The sequence below is a fragment of the Myripristis murdjan genome, chromosome 6 (genome assembly GCF_902150065.1).
Source record: "Myripristis murdjan chromosome 6, fMyrMur1.1, whole genome shotgun sequence".
Taxonomy (NCBI): domain Eukaryota; kingdom Metazoa; phylum Chordata; class Actinopteri; order Holocentriformes; family Holocentridae; genus Myripristis; species Myripristis murdjan.
The window spans coordinates 13,749,932-13,775,273 of record NC_043985.1 but is presented as its reverse complement, the minus strand read 5'-3'; the positions used below and the strand labels follow the sequence as shown (position 1 = coordinate 13,775,273).

The window sequence follows — 25,342 nt, the reverse complement described above, 5'->3', positions numbered from 1 at the left end:
TTCATTACACTCTGTCCAATCAGGCGGCATCTCTGGAGATGGTTAGGCGCCATGGCATTCCATCTTCATGATAGTCCACTCCTACACACAGGCTCACTCATTAAAGTGGGAGGCTGGGCACTAGACTGGATAGAGCTGGGAATGAAGCTTGGGGGACTGAATAAACTGTGTCTGGTCAGATACAGGATGTCACAACAATGGTTAGGGAGCAGAGAAAAATTCAGGGTTATCTGTCTGCAGATATGAGGGAAGCACACAAACCAAAACCACAAAAAATAAATCTATAGGGGGGAATCAGTGCAATGAGTGTTTATTTTGTATTGGTGAAATTTTAATTGCGCTGCTCTCAATTGTGTTTGTGGTCATGTAGCCTTTTGAATAATTCAGTAATTGTATTGTGACTTGGAAAGGAAATAAACACACATAACCTCAATAACTCAAACAACAATCAGGGTAAAGATTTTTCTCTTTGCGGCCCATCAGCTGTTGTTGAGCTCAGGAGTTGGGAAATTCAGCTTGTTTTAAAATAACCTTGTACCGCTCTTTACCCAGTGCTGATGTGGTCGTACTACTTATGCAAGATCAGAGTATACAAAACACTTCCTCTGACACGTCTCGTACACAATGACATTCAGCCGCCTCATCTAAATGCAGCACACTCTGCTTGGCCCTACCTTTTTTTTTTTTTTTTTTGGCAGAGCGAATACTTAAGGAGGCTGCCAAGAGCCACAGACCACAGTGATCTATATTCTACTCAGGTCTGTGCACCTTGCGGGGTCTGAGTCAACTTCAAAAGAATGGGAGAGAAAGTTGAGCAGAATAGAGAACCATATTTTGTACATGCTTCCAACAAGTGTGAGAAAGGAGGAAAAGAGTCATTTGGCCAGCATGTACAGTTCTGTATCTCACGACCACCTTGCTCATGATGGCTGTATTGAAAGGACTAAGTACACCGCACAGAGAGACCTGAGAGAGCATTTCTGTTCACTGTTTTCCCTGTCTTAGTAAAGTTTTTATATTGCGAACTGATGGTGTAATCATATGCAGTTAGAACACTGCTAAACTATTCAATAATCTCATTTATGCTTGATAAAAGGATTCAATTTTGAAATGACTGTACCCAACAGAGAAACTTGGTTTGCTCACATGAATATTAAAGTAAAATGTAAATTGCAAGACAGAACCGAATATTAAATGTCACTATTGATTTAGACCCACAATTCTAGCTTTCTGAGTTGTTTAGGCATTTTTCTGAGCCACTGTAATCTAGTCATGATGATTACTGGTTTCTACAAGGATGCATGATATGTAAATGCACAACTTCAAAGAACAGAAAAATACAGAATCTGGGTATGCATACCTTTCCCCCCCAAAGTATTTACATTTTCTTTTATCAACAGCTAGCAGTCCTGACTTTGGTGGTTTGAAAAACATAGCAGGTAGGAGGGGGATGCATGTCTGTTGCATTTTTGTTACACCATCACTGGGAGCGAGGTGGAGTGGGTAAAGAAAGAGGCTTGATTAAAGGGTAAAGATTTGCTTCAAGTATGAAAGTTCATGGAAAGTAAATTTACAGGATACTTCACTGAAAAATTAAATCCGATATAAAAGTCACTACTTCCTCCAGGCAAAATAACTTCAGGAACCCTCAGGTCTTGAATGAAGGGAATCAGAAAGGAGAGCTTGCCAACAAGCTGTCCGTTTCTCAGTTGGCCTAAAAAACATGGAGGTCCAGTTGTCTACTCACCTCACTGACATAGATGGCTACGTCATCTTCCTCATCCGTCCTGTAGCACAGTGTTAGCCCCAGTTTCTCCTGGCTGTTCAGTCGACACAGCTCCACTTCCTACACAGACATGAAAAGAAACACAGAGAATGACAAACAACATACAAACTACTTTGTATAACAAGTTAATGGTGTTAGGTGGTGGTTTCACCAATGGTGAAAACAATATAGATAGACATAGTACACCTTTAAGGGCATACAGTAAGCTATAATGTGTAATAACTTTGACATTAAATCAATAGTGTCACATATTTTATTTCAAAAATCACAAATAAAAAATAATATTGATTAAAACAATCAGTAAACTTTGAACAAAATGGAAAGAAGAAGCTGATCTGAATCTATACACTTATATATATATAAAAAAGAAACTTGAACATACAAGAGTGGCAGCACAAAGGCAGATCTCTGTTCTGAGAAAGATGAAAAAAAAAACAAAAAAACAATGTTCTTCAAGTTTCACCAGAAGAATCCAACACTGTTTTGAGATGCTTATTGACTTTGGATTGCCAAGGCGCGTCTGAGCTTTTAGAGTCTGAAAGTGTTTGATCATGAAAGACACTCTCAGCTTTGCAGAGCCTGATCGGAGAGGCTTTGATAAATGTCAGAGGACCTCAAGTGTTTTTCTTGCAAGCCTCTGCCAAGTATTAGAATATTAGACTGTAAATAAACTATAATTATGCAAATGCTAACAGATATATACAGTATATTTGCTACACTACAAAAATATTCCTCAGTTTCCCTTGGGGTGAGATCAACAAACTATTGGCTTACAAATCAGCAGTCGACAAATTTCCCAAGAGCCTGTTGGAACATAGCTTAGCAGTCTGGTGTCTGCATGAATTCGTCATTTAAGTCTATAAATACACAGACAAAAAGTGAGATTTGATTGACTACCCACAACTAAACCCACAAAAAAACTGCACACTCCACCTTCATCTAATATAAAAAAAGCATAAAAATGTAAATATCGCTACTACAGTGGATATAGACCCAAACACTGCTCCCAGTCCTCACATTTTCTTTGATTACGACATTTTTCCCAGGCTTGCAGACAGTTACATACATGAGCCACCTCACTCCTACTTCGCACTCAAACAGTTCCCACGACAGAGGTGCAGCCAAACAACAAATAGGCTGGCCTGTGCTTCTTCTAGCAATGCTGAAACATGTCAAGGGTGTTGAAGGGAATCAAGTGTGAAATGGCGTCTCCTCACAAGGTCTTCATTAGAGCAGAAACACACCAACTCTCAGCAGTCGCAGCGAAGTGGCTGAGCGGAGACAGGGTGATGGAGAATTGAGTGGGGGTTTGCAGCTGGGCTCTGAGGGGTCTCAAATGGAGAGAAACAGAGAGATTCATTTCCTCCGTGACATCTGTGGGTTGGCTGGTTACATGTGTCAGATGTGGCAGCGCTTTGGGAGGCGGGCAAAGTCACAGGCCATGGGATGGGATGATGAGGAAAAGGGGAAAGGCCAATAGCGTGACACAGGGATGCCGTGTCTGCCTCTCCCAACTAGTGCTGTCAAGAAACCAAAATTTCAATACTACTTCAATACCACTATAGATGATTGAATTCTATATTGAATGTTGGAATCACTCAAGAAGGAGCAACAGGGAAAGACAAAGCTGAAATCTGGCTCTTAAACAGTGGTGGAAAAAGTCCAAATCCTTTACTAGAAGTAGCTACACCATAATAGAAAAATATCCCATTTAAAGTAAAAGTCGCGATTTACTTAGGTAGACACATTGGCAAACTCAGGTTGTTTGAGGGGCAGGAGTGAAAAAATAAAGGGGCACTTACTGCAGAGCGCTCAAAAAGCTATGCTGCAGCACGTTTACCCGCGATTGAGATTAACATTGTTAGGTAATCCAGATCCAGAAGTAAAATGCTGAGAAGATACACAGGGTATACACCCATTGGGCACCTGTCCTATAATACCACATCACATTTTCTCCACTGGAGGGTCATCCATTAAGAAGCTTCCCACATTCTAACACAGGTAGGGACACCCTTTACAGCACAACAGGACATTTTATCCACTGGAGGGGAATTTCTCCATTAGAGCAGCACCTCATTTACTATAATGTGTTATTATTATTATTTATTTATTGCATGAAGAGGCACCCCAGAGGGCATTCAATCTTTTTTTCCATCTGAAGGACAGACAGTGGGGCACTTCCTTGTGTGTTTGGCACTCTAGAGGGCACTTAAGCGATGCTTTTGGGGGCACCAGGGGGGGCAGTCAGTTTCTCCATTGATGTGTCATGTATCTGCCAGAATCTTAACTTGGCGTCACATCTATGCAAGGTTGCACACTCTGATCAAATGAATGAATGAATGAATGTGAACTGATTTTAATGTGAAGTGAATGTAAGTGCCGTCACATTCTTTACACTATATTTAGTTTGCACTTGACCACAAAATCAGTTGTCCCCGTTTCAAGCTGGGTGTCCATAATCCTGACAAATATCTGTAAAACACTGAAATGTCCCGGTTTCAGTGTCCCTTTTTTTCTCCATTCACACCTGCAATTCAAACCAAAACATACAAATTTTATCTACCAATTTGTTCAGTGTTGTTGGCTGAATCTAATGGTGCCAGGGTTGAACCAATCTGAACATGACGTCGGACGCTACGACCCTTGGAAGCCGGTGATGTCATGTAAAACACAGACTAGCTGGCAGAGAGGGTGTCACAGTCAGTAATTTAGCTGGAAGCCTGTGTTTGTGTACACTGAGAAGCTCCTTGCTTTTTGTTTTAAAAGCTATCTGACAATTAGTAGATATGTTATACCAATGCAACCTTTCTTTTGCGTTTACTAGTATTATTATACAGTTTTCAGATCATCTAGGTTTTGGGGTCTGCTGAGGCGCTGTCCATGGTGTTGAAAGGTGTGCTCGGCAGGTGTGCCAAATGCTGAAATAATTGTCCTCCATCTTGATGAAAACACACACACACACACACACACACACACACACACAGAAAGGAGTGTATTTCCCATTCCCTTGCACAAACCCATGTGCACACACACACAAAGGCACATTCTAAGCCAAAGAAAGAGCTGCAGAACAGCTACATTTTCCGAGCTTTGTCATTTCATCTTTCCCGACAGCCTCCACCTGACAGGAGGCTCAGATCTTTAATTGACTGTCTCAGAAGTGATGACAACTTCAAATCCCGGCTGATATGTGAGGATATGATGTGGAAGAGAAAGAATGGGAATGCTTTAGCACTGAAAAGCTGAACAAAGTGAGCTGCAAACATCAGTCATTAGCTATATTAAATCTCTTACTAAATGAGCTATCACGGTCGTAAGAGATTTTATTAAAGTAGTGCATCTCCTGATGCAATGAAGCGGTCACGGAGGTAACAGGAGTTACAGTGACAAAACATGTCTTACAGGCTAATTTGATGTGAGGTTGTTGTTGGATATCTGTAGGAAATATGGAAATCATTGGTAATGTCTTGAAGACATCTCTCTAAAAATAAACCACACAAATTAATTACCGAGACTGGGGCAAAACAGAGGTGTGAAGAGGTACTACATCATCCTATCTGGCTTAGTGAAACAAGCCTAAAGTTACTTCTAACTAATTAATGGCCTGATATAGTGCAGAAGACCTGTGGCTAAATAATCAGAGAAAATAGATTGCTGCGATTACTGCATGTTGGATGAGACATCAACTCTGCGTGTGTGCATGTGTCTGTGTGTATGTGTGTTTAACGATGTGCAAAGAAAAAATGATGACCCTTTTCCTTTACCAGATGTTCTCTTGTTTCTTGTTGTGTAAAAAATACTTGCCCATGCACGTGCCCACACACACACACACACACACACACACACACACACACACACACACACACACACAAGCTACAGTAAAGGGTTGTCTCCCGATCCATCACACACATTGAACACTATCCGTCTCTGGTATGCTCCCTCTTTCCTTTTGATTTTTTTTTTTTTTTTTTCATTTTCCAGGCAAGCTCTCTGCTTCTCAGGCGGGAGATTGTGGTGTGGCACGGGGACGAGGGATGACAGTAAATTAATGACTGCGATGGCGTGATTAGGAGAAGATTGCCGCCCACCGTCAGAGCACATTGGATGCTGTCATAATAATCGTGCCTTTGATTACCAGTAATTGAAAAAGCAGTCACAGACGTGTGGATGGCTGCCACTGGCAGAAAGAGGGGGAGTAACACTAAGGCTATCTCTGAGCTCGGAGCACTTTGCATCTTCAAAACTCACTGGAACTAATAAAAGGAATGGCTACTTGCAATGGCTATATATACATCAAGGATTCCTATGAAATTTACGATGTTTCCTCCTGAAAGAGCGGAATAATGCATGGCCTTTCTATTTCAATATTACTCCAATAGAACACCTGACACCAAAACAGCTGCATTAAATGAGAGGACACTGACTCGTGTATTAAGTGCAACATTTGATCCATTTTAGTGGGGAGATCATGTACGTCCCTAATGGTTAACGTATACCCTGTTAAGCAAATGTTTTATGACGCATTTTCTGTTGTTTTGACATCATTTTGGACATTTTGAAAGATGTATGACCCTCCTGAAAACTGAGATTGCACAGATGTGTCCTGAGTTGTTGCCTAGCACTGCTTGGTTGACTGGCCCAGGAGCATGCAAGTGGGTCTATCTGCATACTTGCAGTACAACAGGATACACCCACTTTACAACATGACACAACCCTTGAGATACGTGAATTAGAAATGGTTAACAACAGTTGCAGTTTGGTTGGGTTTAAGAACCAGACATACTTTGGAGGGGTAAGGAAAAGGTTATCACTTGGGTTGAATCTTTTGTTGTCATGGTTACGGTTAGGAATAGGCCATGTTTTGGGGTTTAAAGACCCACTTCACATGGGAATCAAATGCTGGTCTCCCGCTTGAAAGTCCTGTCTATCAGTCCCTCCACCACTGCAACCACAGCCTCAGCAAACTACTTGTTTGGTTCTGAATGTTTTTAACACACTTCAACCTCATACTAATCTATGATGTTATCTCAGGGTGTGTGTCATGTTGTAAAGTGGGTGTGTCGTGTTGTAGGCTACTGCCAGCACGCAGTCACACCCTTCTTGGAGCATGGGGCATTCTACATTGCCATGGAAAAGCACACTAATTGTGTATATGTCTGCGATTTCAGATTCACCTTTTTTTGGACTTTTGTTCTTACTGTAGTCATGAATGGTTTTGAGCAGAGGCTGGTAGGGGAGGTGTGGAAATACCCCCACCTCTACAATTGAAGTAAAACAAAGATCTTACCGAATGTCCAATCTGCAGTTTGTGTGGGTTTGTGCTTTCACTCTTGGGCTGAGATAGCTGAAGCTGTCAGTGCATGGCACCAGACAAATCCCAAAACAGACTTTGGTATAAGATATAAATGCGGATGAAAGCGGAGAAATTCCCAGTGCTGTCATTGTTGTACAACATTTGTCTTATGAACTAAAAACTACTCATACGAATCAATAGTTAAAAAGGAGAAGCACATCACACTGTCATTGCAAACTCTCCCTAACATGTCCTTTAACAGACTGAATGAAGCAGATCTTCCCTTTTATTTTTTGTTTCCTTTTGAGACAGTAGGTAAGTGATAAAGTGGGGCAGCTTGAGCACATTATGGTGGGTACCATGTCTGGACAGATGAGTTGGTAACCTTTTCATGTCTTTGTGGATGTTTCTCCAATACAGCCTTCAGTTCATATCACTGCAGATAACTGTGTAAACACCTTGGCTGGATTAGATGATAGCATACTACACCGCTTATCTTGCTGCCCCCTATTTATTCAGCAGACAGTCCAGGAACATGCACGTTAAAGTTAAAGGAAGAGTTTCTCGAAAAATGAAAATTTTCTCAGCATCTACTGCCATAGACACAGGTCAAGTGTTTTTGTCTATACAACACACAGGGAACTATCAACTCTGTAGCAGCTTTCTTCTAAAGAACAGAAGTCAATGCATACTGCTTTTTAGAGTGCCAAGAAGGGCAAACAATGACAACAAAATTAATCCACACAGCTCGTGCAGAAGATCCCGCTCTTCAGAAACCAAACAATCCCGTCCAGAGTGGTAAAGACCTACTGTATATTTACACTGTTATTTGTCAAAAATCATCACTTATAGCCACTTATTGTGCACATGCCCTGCACATTCTGCTTGGCAAGAATTTGCAGGAGTTGTCTTTCATACAGACTCTTCTAGTTCTGTGTTTAGATTGCTATGTTACGCATATGTCACTGACACTCAAACTGAAAGAGTTTGGTGTGTTACCAAAATGTTGCAGCTTTGTTTCCTACCTCAGATTTTTTTTTTTTTTTTTTTTTGAAAATGCTTAAAGAATATGCTTTTTCATGTGTCTTGTTTGGCAAGAAAACTTGCTTGGTGGTGTCTCTCAATTCAAGTATACAGGCAAGTTCTTGCTGAGCAGATCATGGATATATTGGGCTTGAATATACATTAGCATACATTGCTAATGTGGACTGTTTTGCTATCAAAGGCTATAGTAAAGATTTGCACTAAATAATGGTGTACATATAAATCTTTTCCACTGAGTTCCATTTATATCCTCTCCACTGAAGCGGTTATTTGGGTTTGGAAAATCTAGATCTGTATTGATGAATTTTGATGTTGTTTATTGCCCTTTTTGGAACTCTAAAAAGCACATTGACTTAATTTGACTGCTATGGAGTTGCCCTAGCTACCTCCTGGTGTGTTGTATAAAGACATTTGTGTTTGAACTGGCCCAGGGGTGAGTAGTTAATAATAAAACCTTCATTTTTTTGGTGAACTCTTCCTCTTAAGACTTATTTTGTGCATATGATATAGCCCCAAATATCTCTGACAGCATGTGGTTGAGAATTGCATTAGTGTGGCCTACAATTTGATGGCATCTAGCCCCCGCATATCAACCACTATATTTCAGGACTGTAATAATGTTGATTACCTCAGTACTGAAGGAAACATCAATGTCCTCATGTATTAGGAAGGCAGATGTGTCCTGTGATGTGGCAGCAAGCTACTCTGCCACGCCACACCACACTTTTTCATCTGACGACAATGCAATTCAAAGAAATCTCTCCATCTCATTTTTTCTCTCTCATTCTGCAGGGACAGAAGCATCAGGAAAGTGGCTCTCAGCTTTTGCTTACATGCTCCTCTCAGGGTATTCTATTGACATACGGTAAGTGGGGGTGCATTAGCGTGGTATCAACCTCCCCGAGCATGAAATAAAAAATGGTGCAGCCTGCATACACAGTATAATAGGATTTGTTAATAGAAATGAGGCATAAAGAGCGGGCTTAATATATTATATTTGCACCGACTTGACACCGAGGCCTCTGTGATACAAGTGGATGCACAAATCTCTTTAGGATGCAAAGAAACGGCTCACGCTCAGTGGGTGGAAGCATTCACAAATTCAAATGAAACAAATAAGAGGAGGGAGGGGTGTGCAATCATCATAAATCAGAGCAGTCTGAGCCCTTGCTTGCAGTATGCTTGCTCCTCAATGAAATGGAAATAGAGAATATTGGAGCAAAGTCTCTGGGTTGAGACAGAGTCTGTTTATCACTTCATGTCACAGTTGAATCAAACAATGAGTGCATCTGTATGTTTGCGAATGTCTTTGTGTTGTGTAGGTGTGTGTGTGTGTGTGTGTGTGTGTGAGTGTGTGTGTGTGTGTGAGTGTGTGTCTGTGTGCCTGTGTGTATGTGCACAAGAGATCAACAGCCTTAGTTACATCATCTATCAGACTGCTGCACCTCCCCGTCACTTAACCCCAACAAAGACGCACAGGCAAAGGAAATGTGTTTCTGTCAAAATGTTCTTGTTTTGGTAGATATTTGCTCCTCACCAACACCTTGTCGCACATGCCTTTTCACTTTAATTGGGTTTGATCATGCTCAGGCATGCCAGCTTCCTGTTTTTGTTCCATACTTCCAGACTTGTGAAAACACCTTGATGGAACACAGGAAACATGTAAAATCTCAAGTAACACCATTACTGGTCTCCTGCAGAAGTTTTCAACTCCAATATTTTTTTTCACCTCATTGCATGCACACATGCAGGAGTGTCATCACTGCCAGCGGAGGCAAGGGTCCTGGGGATTTTCCAAGCTGTCTGTAATGTGGCTGATCATCTGTCACTACTGTCCCCTTGGGATTTACTTGTAGAGTCAATTAGTGCTGGGCTCTTCCTCCAATTGGTAGGCATCATTAGATATGGAGGGTTTAGGGAATAGGTAGACGCATGTTACATGGCTCAGACACATGTATGGCTGGATGCCACTGCTATGTTTTATCAGTAGCTATTAAGGGAACAGTTCAGCCAAAATAATAATAAAAAAGGACATATTCCCCACTACCCCTACTGCAATCTGTATTCTTCCACGCCAAATTCATAGTCCTTGGGGATCAATACATACAGTTTATCCATGGAAATAGTTCCTGATGAAACTCTTTGCCTCAGAGGGTTTTGTATTATCTGTGTCATTTTTGGAAAGAGCTGTTGCTGTTGATTTTTTCACATGTCAATTTTTGAGGGTTTGAGCTCCATAAAACAATGGAGGTACCTATCAAGCCCACTGTATTGAGGGGCTGCGTAACAGGGAGGACCACGGCACATCGGAAACTTTGCCAAATTACACAAAAAGACTTTCTGGATGGACTGACTTCACTTGGGGCATGTGGTAAAATATCTTTTTTTACTCTCTCTTTTTTAAAATGTTCCTTTAACTTTAATCAGTTGGCAACTGTGATCAGTTCTCACCTCATACTCAAACTCCTCGGTCCTGTCTCCGTCAGCGGGCAGGGGGGAGAGGTAGTCTGTCCCTTCATAGTATTCCTGGTCCATTGTCTGGAGAGAGTGACAGCTGTCAGGGGAGAGACAGCGACAGAGGGACAGAAGAGGGAGAGAGAAAGAGATGTAGAGCTGGGCGTTAGGAGCGATCTCTTCCTCATTCTCTTTCACATTTTTGTTCAATACCTTGATGTGACAGAATTTCCTCGCCTTTGTCTTTGCTAGAATCTGAAGAATAAAGGATTTGTCAAGGGCTTTCACTGCCAGTGGAGTGTGTGTGATAAAAGTACAGCCTCTTGTTAATAAGTGCATATCCACTTAATTTGGTTCCTGCTCTTGACAGACAAACCCCCCACATTGTACAGCGTAACTCTATTATGCAGCACTCACTCACTGAACAAAACAGCATTGTATGGGCCTAACAAGATGAGCAGCCTTAATGCCACACAAGATAATCTTGGCAGACAAAAACTCTGCCTTTCTGTTGAACATGCTCAGAGTGATGTGTTCAGTGGCCGTCTGACTCTCAGATTACCCACTAGTGTAAAATTAATAGGTCCCGTCTCAAAACAATCTTCCAGGCGCAAAAACAGACTGGTAAATGCCAGAATGTTTTACACTCCGACGCTTCAATATTACACATTGTAACAACTTTGGGAGTGTATGCGCAGAACAGAATTACAAAGGTTTACAATCTAGCCTAAAAAATGACAGCGCTAAACATTTGTTGTACCTATAAAATCTGCCGTATATTGGCTTGTGCACCTGATCTCAGATGAAGAGAAGAAAATATGTGTTTTATGGGACACATTGATTACATTTGGGCTTGGCCTGGGGCTGTAAGTAGCCTGCAAGCGCGTGTTGCACTGTGTTGCTTAGTTTTTTATTAGCCCATTTGCTTTAATCACCTTGTAAACCTTCCATGAGACAAAATGGATACGCCAAGCAGCTCCAATTATTGCAAGAAGGCCCTGTGGGGAATTCTATTGAGTTACGGTGCAAAGCATACATAGATTTGAATTTAGGTTTCAGCCAGGTCATGAGTAAGCCTATAGCGATGACATTTAAAAACATGTGGTTATACATTAGCATGGCTGGGTGGCGATAATGAGGATTTGTTAATGATAACAAAAGGCATAGAGCAGTAAGCCAAAATCGGATCCGTGGATGACTGATTTATCTTCGAAGTACTCTAGATGACAAAGAATATTGGAAGAATTTAAGAGGATTATCACTGTTGGAATTAATTATCTACTTAATGTACCCTGGTTTACCAAGACAGTCTCAATTAACTTCCTAGTTCTGTGCTATAAAGCTCCAGCACAGTTACGGTTTCAGTGTCTCGGTCCCAGGAGGGGAAACCTAGATATTACTTTATGCTAAACTTTGTCTTGTTCACAGTTTGTTTCTCCTTTGAGATGAATAGAGAATAAAGTAAAATGCCATAAAAGGAAATAATGAACCCAGTATCTTTTGTTGTTGTCTAGGAAAACCTCTTGTTGATACTTGAAATTCTGTAAATGGTGACGACCTATCTCAAGGATTTATTTATTTATTTATCCATGTATGTATGCATGTATTTATTTATTTATTTATACGGATTTTTACGGCTGATTGTCCGACATGCAATAAAAACATGTCTTCCGGGTGTTTTACTATCAGTATCCAGTTGTGGTGCGTTTATAATCTTGGTTGCTATTGATTGTACTACACATGCATTGTTCTGGCGGAGTTAATTGGCTAACACAAATGAGGTAATTGGAAGTTGCATTTTCCCATATCCCCCTTAGATTTAGCCCATCCAAATTCACATTACATCCATTTTGGAATCGGCTCCAACGTAGCAAAATATGTGAGTTTGTGCTTCACCAAGTTGAACAAATCCTCTTACTGGAGCCCCACAAAGATGTTACACACTTGCATCCTCATTCCCTACTTCCCATTCTTGTCAACATGGCAGATTGACACGAGCAGTTGCAATATTTAATTCACGTTTCATAAAATGCTTTCAAAACCCATCCCTAAGAACAACCCGAGGGCTCAAATCAACACCTTGGAAGTCATAACGTCGGTAGACTTTAATTGCTTGGGATCTTCATTATCAGAGTTTTCACTTTTAACAAACACATGCACTTATATTTGAGCTTAAGCTTTACAGCAAAGCAAACACTGTCAAGTCAACCACACTTCTCTTTATATTCTGTTCATGTCACATTAATGCTTTATGCTATGAAGACAACTTAGTTTTATCCGTGTTTCTTTTCTTGGGTGAGATGAAATGGAAAATTGTCATAGATCTAGCAGTGGTGTCAAGTTTTCCGACTGCTGAGAACACAGAGAAGCTCATTTATATTTTCAAACTTCACAGAAATATCAAACAAATCTACATTAGATGTCACAAAAATATGAAAGTTGTCAGAATTTAATTATTCAATAAGAAAGTGATTTTAGTAATGTTTTCTGTTATGTTTTATATCTAATGCTAGTGACATTATCCTGCCAACACTGACAATATAATACTTAATACATTAGCAAAATACTCTGGATTATGCTTCACCAAGTAGAAAATAAATCCACTCAGACACTACAACAACTGAAATCTGCACTGCTCTTTATGACATTGAAGTGAAACCATATAAAAATAGATTGATTTCAAATCCTCCCCCCAAAAAGCAAAAAAGGATGTAATCATATCAAGGCATTGCCATGCTCAAAAATAGGTTTCCTGTATTGACTTATCCTATTGATTCTGCCTAAAAAGGACAGATTCACATCCTATGTGTGCACCGTCAATGTAACAGAAGCCACCTTGCAGCTGAATGCGAGCACTAACATCCATATTATTCCAGTTATCGGCTGGCCTCTCTACATCTCGGTCAATTTGCCAGCGAAAAGGATTATTTTCAATTAGTTTCCTGAGATAAAAAAGGAAAATGTGCGACCTTCATCCGTCTACAGTTAGAGGACTGAAAGGCGAGTACCTGTCAGAGAGCAGGAAGGGACAGATGTCAGGCACAGGGGGGGTGGAAGGCCGGAGCTTGGCCAGCGCCATGATGTGTTCGAAGGTGATGTCGGTCTGGGTGCACACATCCACCACATGGATTTCCTGAGGGGGGCCATGGGGACGACCACTGGGGGTTCGCCTGATGACCTGCACCACAGTGGGGTCCTTGGTGGTGCGGAGGGTCTCCACAGTGTCCTCATGGCTGGACTTGGACAGCTCCTTCCCGTTCACCTGAGCAGGACAGGCAGAGAATATTGTTGTTCAGTATGTGACTAAACAAATCTTTGTCTTGCCATGCCCATCAAGACAAAGGCAGTCCAACCTGCACTGTATCCTGTCGAGCATGAATAAACATTGCCACCTTGTTTGAACAAGTGAAGCCTCAAAAGGCTGGCTATCGGAAGCAGCTCATCACAAGTGAATGATTGGGATAAGAATTTTCAAAGGAAGACGCTGATGTGATGCTACCCTAACCTTAATCATACTGCCTTACTTTCCTAACTTTCCTGAGCCAACACCATTTTCAGTGAAATACTGATCTGTGAACAGGGCTCCGGGGCAACTTCACTCTGCACCACTGACCAAACTGACTGAACTGACAAGAAACTGCTGACTACCTTGTACTGATGAACCACTAGCCATAAGTACTCGTACAGCATTACAGCAGTACTCTCACACGCACAGGGAGTAATATGAAAGGATTGCACAAGATAAAATCCCCCAAGTGCTCATGACAGGAATGTGCTTATGACCGGGAAGTCAGCACGGCAGGACTGAGGTGAACTTGAAAGTACTGCTAGAGCGCTGATGGTCTTGCTGAGCTGACCATATCAGCGAAATGAAGAATAGCCTACAAATGGAAGTGGAACTGAATGAATCACATAGTCTGTTATTGAAATCTTGGAACCGAACTGAATCAAACTTCTCAAATCAGCAAAGTGAATTGTAATTGCCACCACTGGTAGAGAGCGATACTGTGCCTGTGGACACTTTGTGACCAGTATTCTCAATCTATGTGCTCAATCTATTACATACCAGCAATACTAACATTTCTCGGAAGACGAGCTGCTCTGAACAAAGAAATAATGTCATTGGATGAGTTGAACCTCAGTGTGTGGAGCCAGTTTTTTTTCTGGCTAACTGACGACAGACAATCTGTTGACCTTTGAAGATCATGAAAACTACGGCAACAAATGAAAAAGTGCCATTTTTATATTTTACTTCTATGCTTACAAGAGTTCCTTTTTTTGCCATTTAAGTTTGAAAGCTAACTTGTGCTGTGAAAAACTGGAACTTTGGTTCTTTGGCTCCACCCACTGAAATTTAACCCAACCAATGAGATTATTTCTGCCTAGTTTGAGTACTTTTAGAATATTATCTGCCCCTTAAATCTGAATATTTCATAACTGTATAATGGGCCAGTAATACTTCCACTCTATCACCGCTGTTTCTGCCTCCAGAGCAGTTCTGCATCTGATAAATAACTATGTAACTAAATCTCCAGTGTATATGAGTTAAACTGGTCTCACAGTTTATTGGGTCAGTCTGGAATGCAGGCATCAAATCATAACATTCTGGACATTTTAATCACCTTCATCTCCATACTCGCCTGTGAGCATGCGGTGTTATAATTTTGCCAATGTTGTGTTACACATGCCAGTTTCTCATCCTGGTACTATTACAGATGGTGGGTGCTTTTAGAGTGCTGCATGTTTTCTTCAAATGTCTTCTCATGACAGATAATCCAAAAGCCATCTTCATGAATACAACATCAAAAAAAGTATTGTATACACAGGCACACAATTTGAGGCAATATGATAATATGATTGGATCAACCTTTTTGCTTGCACACAATGCCTGAAAAGCCCCTGCTAACTCAAACGTGCATCTTTGGGCTCAGCTTGACAGAATGAACTAGATTTTCTGGCAGAGTGAAAAACATTTGCACTGCAGCTGGCACATATATGAAGAAAATCATTGCTTCATTTAGCCTCAGTAATTGCTCTGGAAAGGAAGCCATGGCTATGTAATACCTCAGAGAATGTGCTTTGGTATAAATGCTGAAACCAGAGATTATAATTTAGATAGCCTGGGACAAAAAATAAAAAAAATAAAACACAATAAAACACAATTATGCTTGCAGTTGTATTCAAATATGGCTTTTGGAGTGGAGCCTTTTGCTTGCAGGGCACGCTGAAATGAGCTAAAATGATAACTAGAAGTGAAGAAAAGGAAGGGGGAAAAGACTGCATTTATATTCACAAGTGTCAGCTGTGGAAAAATACAGCAAGACAGTGAGACTCAAAACAGTCGCGTTTCACCACTCAGATTGTGAATCCTCTTTAAAATGCAACACATTCTGGGTGAAATAGAAACATGTAGCCTACTTCAGACTTACAAAATGACCTAATTTCATGAGCAGTCGACAGTTAAAGCACCACTGAGTGCGTGTATGTGATACTTTTAAACACGCTGTGAAGATGCCTAGACCAACAAGGAACTCCTACTTACACGGTTTATGTTTTCAGATGTTTTCAGTCCCTGATCCTCTGCCACTAATTCAACGGCACTGCATTCCCTGGAGCACTTAGTGAATTTGACAAAGTACATGTTGGACGATGACTCAACATGTTTTTCCAGCAGCAATATTGACAGAATCTGACACCACTAACACCACCTCATAAATATGTCTGCTTATTGGCATTTACCACTTTCTTGATAAGATCCTATCTGTGCATCGCTGAGATGTACAATAGACAAACTGTTAGTGCCTGTCTTTACCCAGACCCCCGACTGGGTCTGGACAATAAATCAATATTTTATCAATACTGTGATATGGAACTAGATACTGTCTGACATTTTGGATATCATAATATTGTGATATGGCATACATGTTATCTTTTCCTGGTTTTTAAAGGATGCATTAAAGTAATGGGATGCAATTTTCTGATCTTATCGGGATTTTCTATTGTTTGCCTCTTCCTGCTTGGTCATCATATCCACTTTACTAATGATTGTTTATCAAAATCTCACAGTGTCCAAATATCTTATTGAAGCACCTATTATTTTGTCCCAATATAGATATCAAGGTATTCTGTCAAAGATATATTGTGATATTTGATTTCATCCATATCGTCCTATACCTGATCAGACATAATACATAATACATGTGACCAAACAAAATGTAAAACAAAATGACAAAGGAAATAAAATGTGATTTGAATGGCAGTCTGTGCATCTACAGCCAACTAGTGAGTGACTATATTTCCTAGTTCTGTTTCCTACTTTCTGTGATTTCTCTCTCTCTCTCTCTCTTTTTTTTATTTTTTTTTTTTTAACTTTCACTGTGCATCTCTGGGGACTGAGTGATGGCCTACAAAACAAACAGCTTACTCTCAGCCATAACAGTAGCCATATATAACTCCCCCAGCTCTTGTTGTGTTCTGGCCTGCTCCCCTGCTTCCTGATGTGACCTTTGTTTGGAGCGATGTTGCATTAATCACCTGAGAGAGAGAGATAAACTGGGTCAACAGCACTCCTGTGGAACTGCAGAGGCAATTTGGTGGAAAAAAAAAAAAAAAACACATCCGTCCTTCTCTTCATCTCCAAACCTGCTTTTTTTCTTTTTGCTTTTTTTTTTTTTGGTCTGTCAGCACTTATTAAATGCTACGCAAACAGTAGACTTGATCATTACATTAAAGAAACATGGATTACTGTAATAATTAACTAATACAGTTCCACTGACTCTCACTCTCAGTCTCTCTCTCCCTCTCTCTTTCCCTCTGCAGCCTAATCCTGGGAACAGGGAGCCCGGTGGAAACAAAGGAGTTGGAGCAGACAAATGAGGCTGCCTATGGTGTATGACAGTCCTGGAGAAAAATGATCAAATTTCCCAGCTCTCCCTACGGTGCAGCCCGTCCAGTCTACGCGCTTCCTCCTCCAAGCTTCACCACTTGCGAGCCATATCCATGGCCATAATGAAACAAGGGGAAACACGTCAGGAGAAGAAGGAGCTAGGGTTTTTTTCCCCCCTCTCCACTGCTTTTTTTTTGAGAGCCAGATGGAACAATTAATCCCCAATCAACACAAGAATATTAAGTAGCCTTAACTGCTGCATGTGGGACTGGGGCTTTTCTATCCTGGTTGTGTTCCTCCGGTTAATGTATATCCAGCTAAACCCACTGCTTCAGTTAGTTAGTGTGGATCTGCACTGCACATTCCAGACTGACAGATGGGAAGGGCTTCAAAAAGCCTGGCTGTAGCTTTCTAGACATTTTCAGATCCAGATGAGGCACAGTGAAGATCTGCCTTCAGCACAGTCCTTGAGATGTCTTGCGACAAGCTTCACCCTCTGCACAGTACATCATCAGTCAGCATGCTTGACGACACGGGCTGAAGGTGACTCCAGACAGTGAGATTTCATATGAATTATTTTTTTGGACAGCTTTCCAAGTGCCATTAATCCTCTCATCAAATTAGTGTGATTAAATGCGCTCTCCCTATTAAATACATCCGCATGCCTTGGAACATGCATGGAGCTTCTTATAATTTCATCACACAGGTTTTGATGTAGTTACACTAGCATAAACTTTCCTCTTCAAGTGTGCATACCAAGCATGCAAATCCATATTCATTGATAAACACATGCTGGTAAACAAAATCTGTTTGCAACAAATTATTTAGCAGCTGCACTGTTGATCAGGCCAAAAGCAGCTCTGCAAGTGCTTCATGCCCAAAATTGGTCCATATGCAAAGAGTCAACATAAATGATCTTATTGGGCTGGAACAAAGATATGGTGATTATTCATCACCATAGTCTATTTACTCTGTCCAGTTTTTGGTCTAGGAGAAGCCCTTGTAAAATTTCAGTGAAGTTGGAAGGAAATGGACACTGGGATGGAGGAGAAGCTGGACCAAGGCACATCTGTTGGCTGTTTGCACATGGATATGCAGCAGCTGTAGCCGGCAGAGAAATGTGTTTTCATTCAAAGCCCCCGAGACGACCACCAGCTTTCACACAACAAATGCAGTAGAGCGGCTTAGTGGAGTGAAACGAAAGGATGAAACCTCTTTTCCTTTTCTCCATGTCTGTGTGGCAGAGTCCCGTATTGACAAAAACATTCAAAAATTGTGTACTTTGTGACACACCTCAGAGCATTAAATATCAGCTTCAATAAACTCCACACCACTGTAAGTTGTTCTGAGGACTGTGGGGGAAAACAAACAGGCCAACTTGAAAACGTGGCTTTGTTTCTACACCAAAAAAGTCACTATTTTTTACAATTATGAGCCTATTGCCACCTATGGCAATCCTGAAGCAATCCCTCCTCTGTGTCCTTTCTTATGTGTTGTCTTCCAGGTACAAGGATGAGCAAGAGAGAGCAAACAAGCAGCGGCTTAGCTTGACTCCTCAGGCATCTCTTCTGTCAGTGGTTTTGTCTTATCGACTACTGTCTCCCATCAATATCTCCCCAGACCGAGGGCAGAATGTAGTGACAGCAGTAGTGAAGTGGGGCCAGTTTATCTGCTAACATGTCAACTTCAGCCCCATCTGATGCTGCTTCTACTGAGGCACTATTTCTGCAGCAGGAGGCACACGCCAGCAGCTTGCAGGAGATTACTGATAGAATTGATTGATGTACTTCTACTGTGAGAAGGAAAGGCAGCCCCGGGCAGTTGACTCTAATAAACCATTAGTTTTTTTTTATGCTTTCAAATTAACCACATACATCGTTTTATGGTTTACATGTAGTGCATTGAATCTTAATGGAATGTTTTTGTTTTCAATTTTGAGTTTTGAGACTTTATGTCATGCACATGAAGAGATTGTATTTGTCTTTTGCTTCACTTGTATGCTGAAACGGGTTGAACTGAATGACGCAAGGTCACCCTTTCTACTCCAGCTACATTGACAAGTGAGAAAGACTTTCAGCTGCAGTAGAAAGAGCATCAGAGGCTCACATGTAACCAAGCGCATGGTAACCTTGAATTCTGTGCTCAACATCTGTACGTGTACCTCCTTTACATGCTGCCTGTATCTCCTGTGTGCCATCACCTGCTGGTTTGAGTGGCAGCCTGTGGGGTGTTAAGTGTATGTAGGCAGACGGAGAAAGTGTAACATGTAGGTCATCTAGCCTCGGGAGCAAAGCGCTTACAGCCGCTGATTACATGCCTGTTCCATCTCTCCATCTTTTGGGAACAGGCAGGATGACTCCTTGGTGATAAGTTGCAGTCACCTGTGTGAACATGGCAAGCCGTTTTAACATTTAATAGCTAAGTTTGACTATCTGGAATTAACATTACAGATTACAGATTACAGTAAGGTCAATTTGACTAGACATAATTCCAGTCCAAGATATCTACAACATCATTCTAACTGGTTAAAACTCAATTTAAGATAGCTAAAAAGGAAAGTGAAGATATCTTGAACTGGAATTACAAATAGTCAGAGTTAAACTGTAGATATCAGAAACTGGAACTACTCATAATTCGGTTGGTATCTGCAGTTCACACTGTGGATATCTGCAACTGAATAGTTTATATCTGTAATAAGAAACCCCATACACATGAATGGCAAAAGTGATGTCATTTGTCCTAGGAAGAATGATGTTGTGGATATCTGAAATGACAATTCTAGACAGGGAGAATGTCATTGTGGATATCAGAAATGTTCTTTTTGACTAGGAAGAATTGAATTGTGGATATCTGCAACACATATCCAGTATAGCCATTAAATGTTGAAACGGCTTGCCATAGTGTGAAGCCCTCAGACAGAAAGAGCTCGAGGTGGCTGAAGAGTGGTGACAGTGCCAGAGGAGATGGAGGTAGATGGGGACAAAGGAGATTTGGCTGCTACAGCTGTGCTCTGCAGATAGGAGGATTGGTCAACCCATCAAAACTGAGAGCTAATAGAATAAAACCTACGTCGCTAACATGCATGAAGCCTCCTTATGCCAGCCCACTCAGGTTGAGATGTGACAAGCCATTGTTTAGATAAACCTTCTCACACAGCTTGGGTATTGTCTGTGCATTTTCCCAGCTGCGTCTCAGCAACAATCATGCTGGAGCACAGTGAGACAGCACAAGTGCTGCTGATTTCACAGAGGCAGGCGCAGTGATAGGCTACACATCCATTGCTGCCACTTCTGTGTCTCTGAGCACCTGAACAGCAGTTGATAGAAACCTAACAACAGCACGCTGTCAATTCTGTCTTTCAACACATGGAACTCAATTTGCATTTTCATAAATAAAAAACAATATACAAGTGAGTGGGAGAACACTCAGCTGAGAAGTGGAATTAAATACTCCCTGAAGTAATTCCAAATGCTTGAAGGCTGAAATTTGATGTGTGCATGACTGCCACCTCATCCTCTCAGTGAGAAAACGGCCCAGGTTCCTCTTTACACCCAAATGTCTCATTTCAATAGTGTCAGAATAAAATACGGGCCAAGGTCCGCTACACTACAGCCCTTATGACTGCATAAATCACTCCAAGACAGTCAGAGCCACTGTTTGAACGACTCCTAGCACTGATCCAATGATATGGAACTACAAAAAAAAAAAAGAAAGAAAGAAAAGAAAAAGAAAAAGAAAAAAGAAAAAAAGAAAAAGAAAAACCAAGCCACTGGGGAAATCTGACAATCCTCTCAACATCTCTACATGAACCAACATACAGGCCTCCTTTAACCCCTCCAACCACATAAAACACACTCCACAAGGCCCCCGGGCTATTTTTCACATAAAGGGCGTACTCACTTCTGTCGAGGTTTTATGCCCGCAGAACATGTGATGAATTCTGCCAATTTTCTTCTCTGAGCACCAGTCTTCAGTGGAGCGCTCCCTTTATTGCGTAACTTGCTTAGTGAGTATCACCACTTTCAATTTGCTCTGCGATTCACTGGCTGTCTTTTACATATGCATTTATTATCCACTCTCTGGCCATAATCGCTCAGTGCAAGGACAACAAAAGGACAAAGGGAGGGAAGATGTTACTGTTAACTCTCTGTATGCTCAACGTCAAAGTCTTGAGCAGTGTAATAAGTACAGAGAGCTACAGCACATAAACGCAATCGTGGAGTGCCACCACCCTTTTTTGGGTCCCCATCCATTGCAAACCCTCTTGCAGTGGTGCTAAGGATGGCTAAATGCCCACACATGGCCTTGTCTGCTGCTTTGGGGGTCGATGGTTTAATAAAATGCTGCTGAAAGCTGGAAGAGCTTTTTTATGACTGGCAAAAACAGGCAGCCAAGTAAGATGTCTCACACCCTGACCAAAACACACACAGGTGTGCACATAGGCACAGATAAACATGCAGGCAGACAGTCAGAAAGAGACACACACACACACACACACACAAAGATGTGCCCAGAATACTGCCTAAAAAGACTGTTGAGTAAACATTTCATCAGATCGCATATTGTGCTTGGCCGTATTTGTCAGATGTGCTGGGTAATAATATTCACAATATCCTCCTTGTACTGCTTATGATCACTTCACCATGAAATTAGATCAAAACAGCGTTCCATCTTCATCACTAACAGATTACAGCTGAATGTGAGATAATTTTACTATCCCATCTTGGCTGAGTTATGGAATTCTGCAGTGGATTCTAAATATGATTTGGAACAGGAAGAAGGAGCGGAGAGTGCTAAGTTAATCAGCTTGTTCAAGGTTAATGGTACATGCAGGGTATATTTGTTAAAGAGATTTAGAGATGCACAGTTAATCTCTGTGCTTAACTTTTAAGATCTCGCCATCTTGAAGTGACTTTTAATGTAAAACGGAGGGAGAAAATCAAATTAGAGTAAAAGCGGCACTTGGGTGAATGAATAACTAATGGCTGAAAAGCCTCCTCCTTGGTGATAACTGGTAATTGGTATGAGGTGGGGTGGGATGGGGGTTGGGGGGTGGGTTGGGGGAGGTGGGGGTTGGATGCCGCAATGTGCTGTGCAGATCAGCAAAATGGCCTAGCTGGCGTGAAAAGATGTTGTAAGGAGTAATGGTGCCATCCATATGCTGACGGAGTAAAATCAAGTGGGTACTGTCATAGAACACCTCTTTATGTGCTGAGAGTGAGCTAAAAACAGAAGGCAAGAGGAATGCATGTGCCTGGGAGTATTTTCAACACCAGAAAGGCAGAAAATACAAACAAAATGTAGATTGTGCAGAAAATGCCTTTCCCTGGCCTGCACAAGGCAACTATATATCATTTCAACTGTCCTCCTGTGTACAATACTGGTATCCAATGTGAGCACTGAATTCTGTACTATTTCCCAGGAACTTACTCTGTCTCCTTCTGACATCCCAAACAGCGCGCTGTGTTTCAGAGTGCAGTTTAGATAACAGGCAGGTAGCAGATGGCACCTGCTGTGCAATCGGATGCCAGCCCATGTCTTATTCACACTGGCCTAGGGAGACTTTCAAAGCAGGAAATCGCTTCCTTCATGTTAATATGCTCTTCCTAGCAGCAGAGGCAATTAACATTGGATAAGCACTATTTACATAATGCCAGACACACTTGCAATCACAACAAAGATGTCTTGTCCGACTTCCCTGCCCACCACCCACCTCTCCTTCTCCCCCAACTGGCTCTTTGTCTTTGAGGCTGTCAAATGGTTGCTGGTGCTCCACTCATCACAGGAGAGAGGGAATGAGACTGGGGGTCAGGAGGTGGTGCGTGGAGCTCTGAGATTCCACATAATAAACTGGGAGAGTTTGGCAGGTCAGTCAGGACCCCTGCAGCTGGCCACTGACCTGCCTGTTAGATGGTAATTGGGAGCCTGGTGAGGTGGAGAGACAAAATGCTTTAATTGCTGGATTCCACATTTAAACAGAGAAGGACGGAGGGAAGGAAGGAAGAAAAAGAAAGAGACTGAAACAATGAAATCATTTTGAAAGAAACAAAGAGAGAAACTAAAAAGGAATAAATCCTCATCCACTTGCTCAAGAAACATCGGAGAAGAAAAAAGGTGTCACTCCACAAGATTTATTTCGGCACATATTGTTTGTAATTGCCAGCATCTTGTGTCGGAGGCAGCTGTTTTTAACACTTTCTCCAGAGGCAAATAGAGCAATTACTGCCCCATCACAAATGTCAACCACCACAAAAGACTTGACAAAAGAGTGGACTGGCAAAATCCAGACTGCCTCACGGACTGACAGCGAGCAGGTCCAGTCAATGGTGCCAATGTCAAAGAGAACAATAGGCTTGGATTACTGATGATAGCCTGGGGCTACAAGGGCTGAAATCTCATTCGAGCTTCCCTGCACCGTAAACTCATCTTCAAATCTTAATTCCAGTACTGGAAATGTCTCCGAGAAAAAGAGAGCTGGGACAGCATTTGACAGGTAAATGGCTGCCATGTTTGATGAAATGTCAGGTTTATGGAGTCAGAGGATTCTAAGGTCTTTGTGGTGCCCGGTGAGTACTTACATGGTTAATGACTCCAGAGTACTCAGCAAGGCACAACACCACTGGGTTTATGCAAACATACTGCAAATACTGCAAGTTCCCCAATTTATAAAGATGGGATTTAAAAGTCCTATGTTGTAATGTAATTAACCCCTAATTTTCTCCCTTAAGTGGCTTAAAAAATGTTTTCCCCATATTGTACAACACTGGCACATACATTTTCTGTATCTACTGGTTGCAATGCTTTATTGAAGCTACACCACACTTAGATTGAGTGAAATACTCAAACATAAGATGATGTAATATGGCTGCACCATTACTTCAGACAAAAAAGTATGTAGACGTCTCGTGTGTCAGTTTACACTCATTTCCCTGTTATTCAGACAGACACATTTAGCATCTTTGGAAGCCTTTTGGTCTCCAGTAGACTTTGAAAAACTGTTCTGTGGGTTTGAATAAAGCTTGGCTGTGCAACATTCACTTGTAATGATGAACCCACCAATGGGACCATCAGGGTTGAAGAGTTATCTTGGCCTGGAAAGTAACAACGTATACACCTGTACCAAGCACCTTGAACTGCAGTTTTTCTCAAGAAATCAAAACATAGCTGTAACGTAAAAAAGCAGCCTGCAAAAATGATTCAAGTTCAATGGAAGAATAGACAGCAGTAAACATGATCAAGCAGAGAAAACCTCCAATGAAAAAGCGTTGCTGTTCAATTAGGTCGGCATAAACAATGAGACAGTGATGAAGTTGCTGGTGATAATCTTATCCTTGTAAAGAGCAGTGGCACAATGCATGATTAAAGGGAAGGACATTATCTAGGAAGAGTGATCACAAGTGTAATCAATCTACTTCAAGGTTCCCTGCTGAGTTGTTCGTGGCACTGTGAAAGTGCCAGGGAGAGGTTAGGAGAGCCAACGTCTGCGCCTTTCTCTCAATGCACTCAAGTCTCACTCCTTGTCAGGTCTCTGAGTCAGGAAACAGAAGGAAGTGAGAGGAAATTGGATCTAATTCAGCGCTTCCCACTGTGTCCTGATTACACAGTTGGAACAATGGAGACAAAAATAATATTCTCAAGCGCTACAGTATACTGAATTTAAATAATGTACCTTTGTAGGTGAGACCAGTGAGAGGAAAGGGTAGGAACGACTCATCACTCAAATGCACTTGTCTTTTAATTATGTTAAGTCACTACCTAAATCAGTTTGATTCATGGCAACACAATAAATTCTATGTAAAAAGTAACCAATATCTGCTGCAGTTTAGAGCTGCAACTAACAATTATTTTCATTAGTCGATTAGTCTGTCAATTATTTTCC

The 25,342-nt window shown here is 41.4% G+C and overlaps 1 protein-coding gene across 1 annotated transcript in view; it reads right to left on the bottom strand.

Moving 5' to 3' along the window:
* LOC115361322 (PDZ domain-containing RING finger protein 4) overlaps positions 1–23,270 on the bottom strand; it is a 28,756-nt gene extending 5,486 nt beyond the window's left edge. The window contains exons 1-4 of the mRNA XM_030054739.1: positions 23,177–23,270; positions 13,586–13,839; positions 10,575–10,677; positions 1,748–1,846 (exon numbers count right to left, since the gene is read on the bottom strand). Coding sequence (XP_029910599.1) covers positions 1,748–1,846; positions 10,575–10,677; positions 13,586–13,656 — 273 coding nt within the window. The 5' untranslated portion in view covers positions 13,657–13,839; positions 23,177–23,270. The remainder of the gene's footprint in view (positions 1–1,747; positions 1,847–10,574; positions 10,678–13,585; positions 13,840–23,176) is intronic.
* Between the last annotated feature and the right edge of the window lie 2,072 nt (positions 23,271–25,342).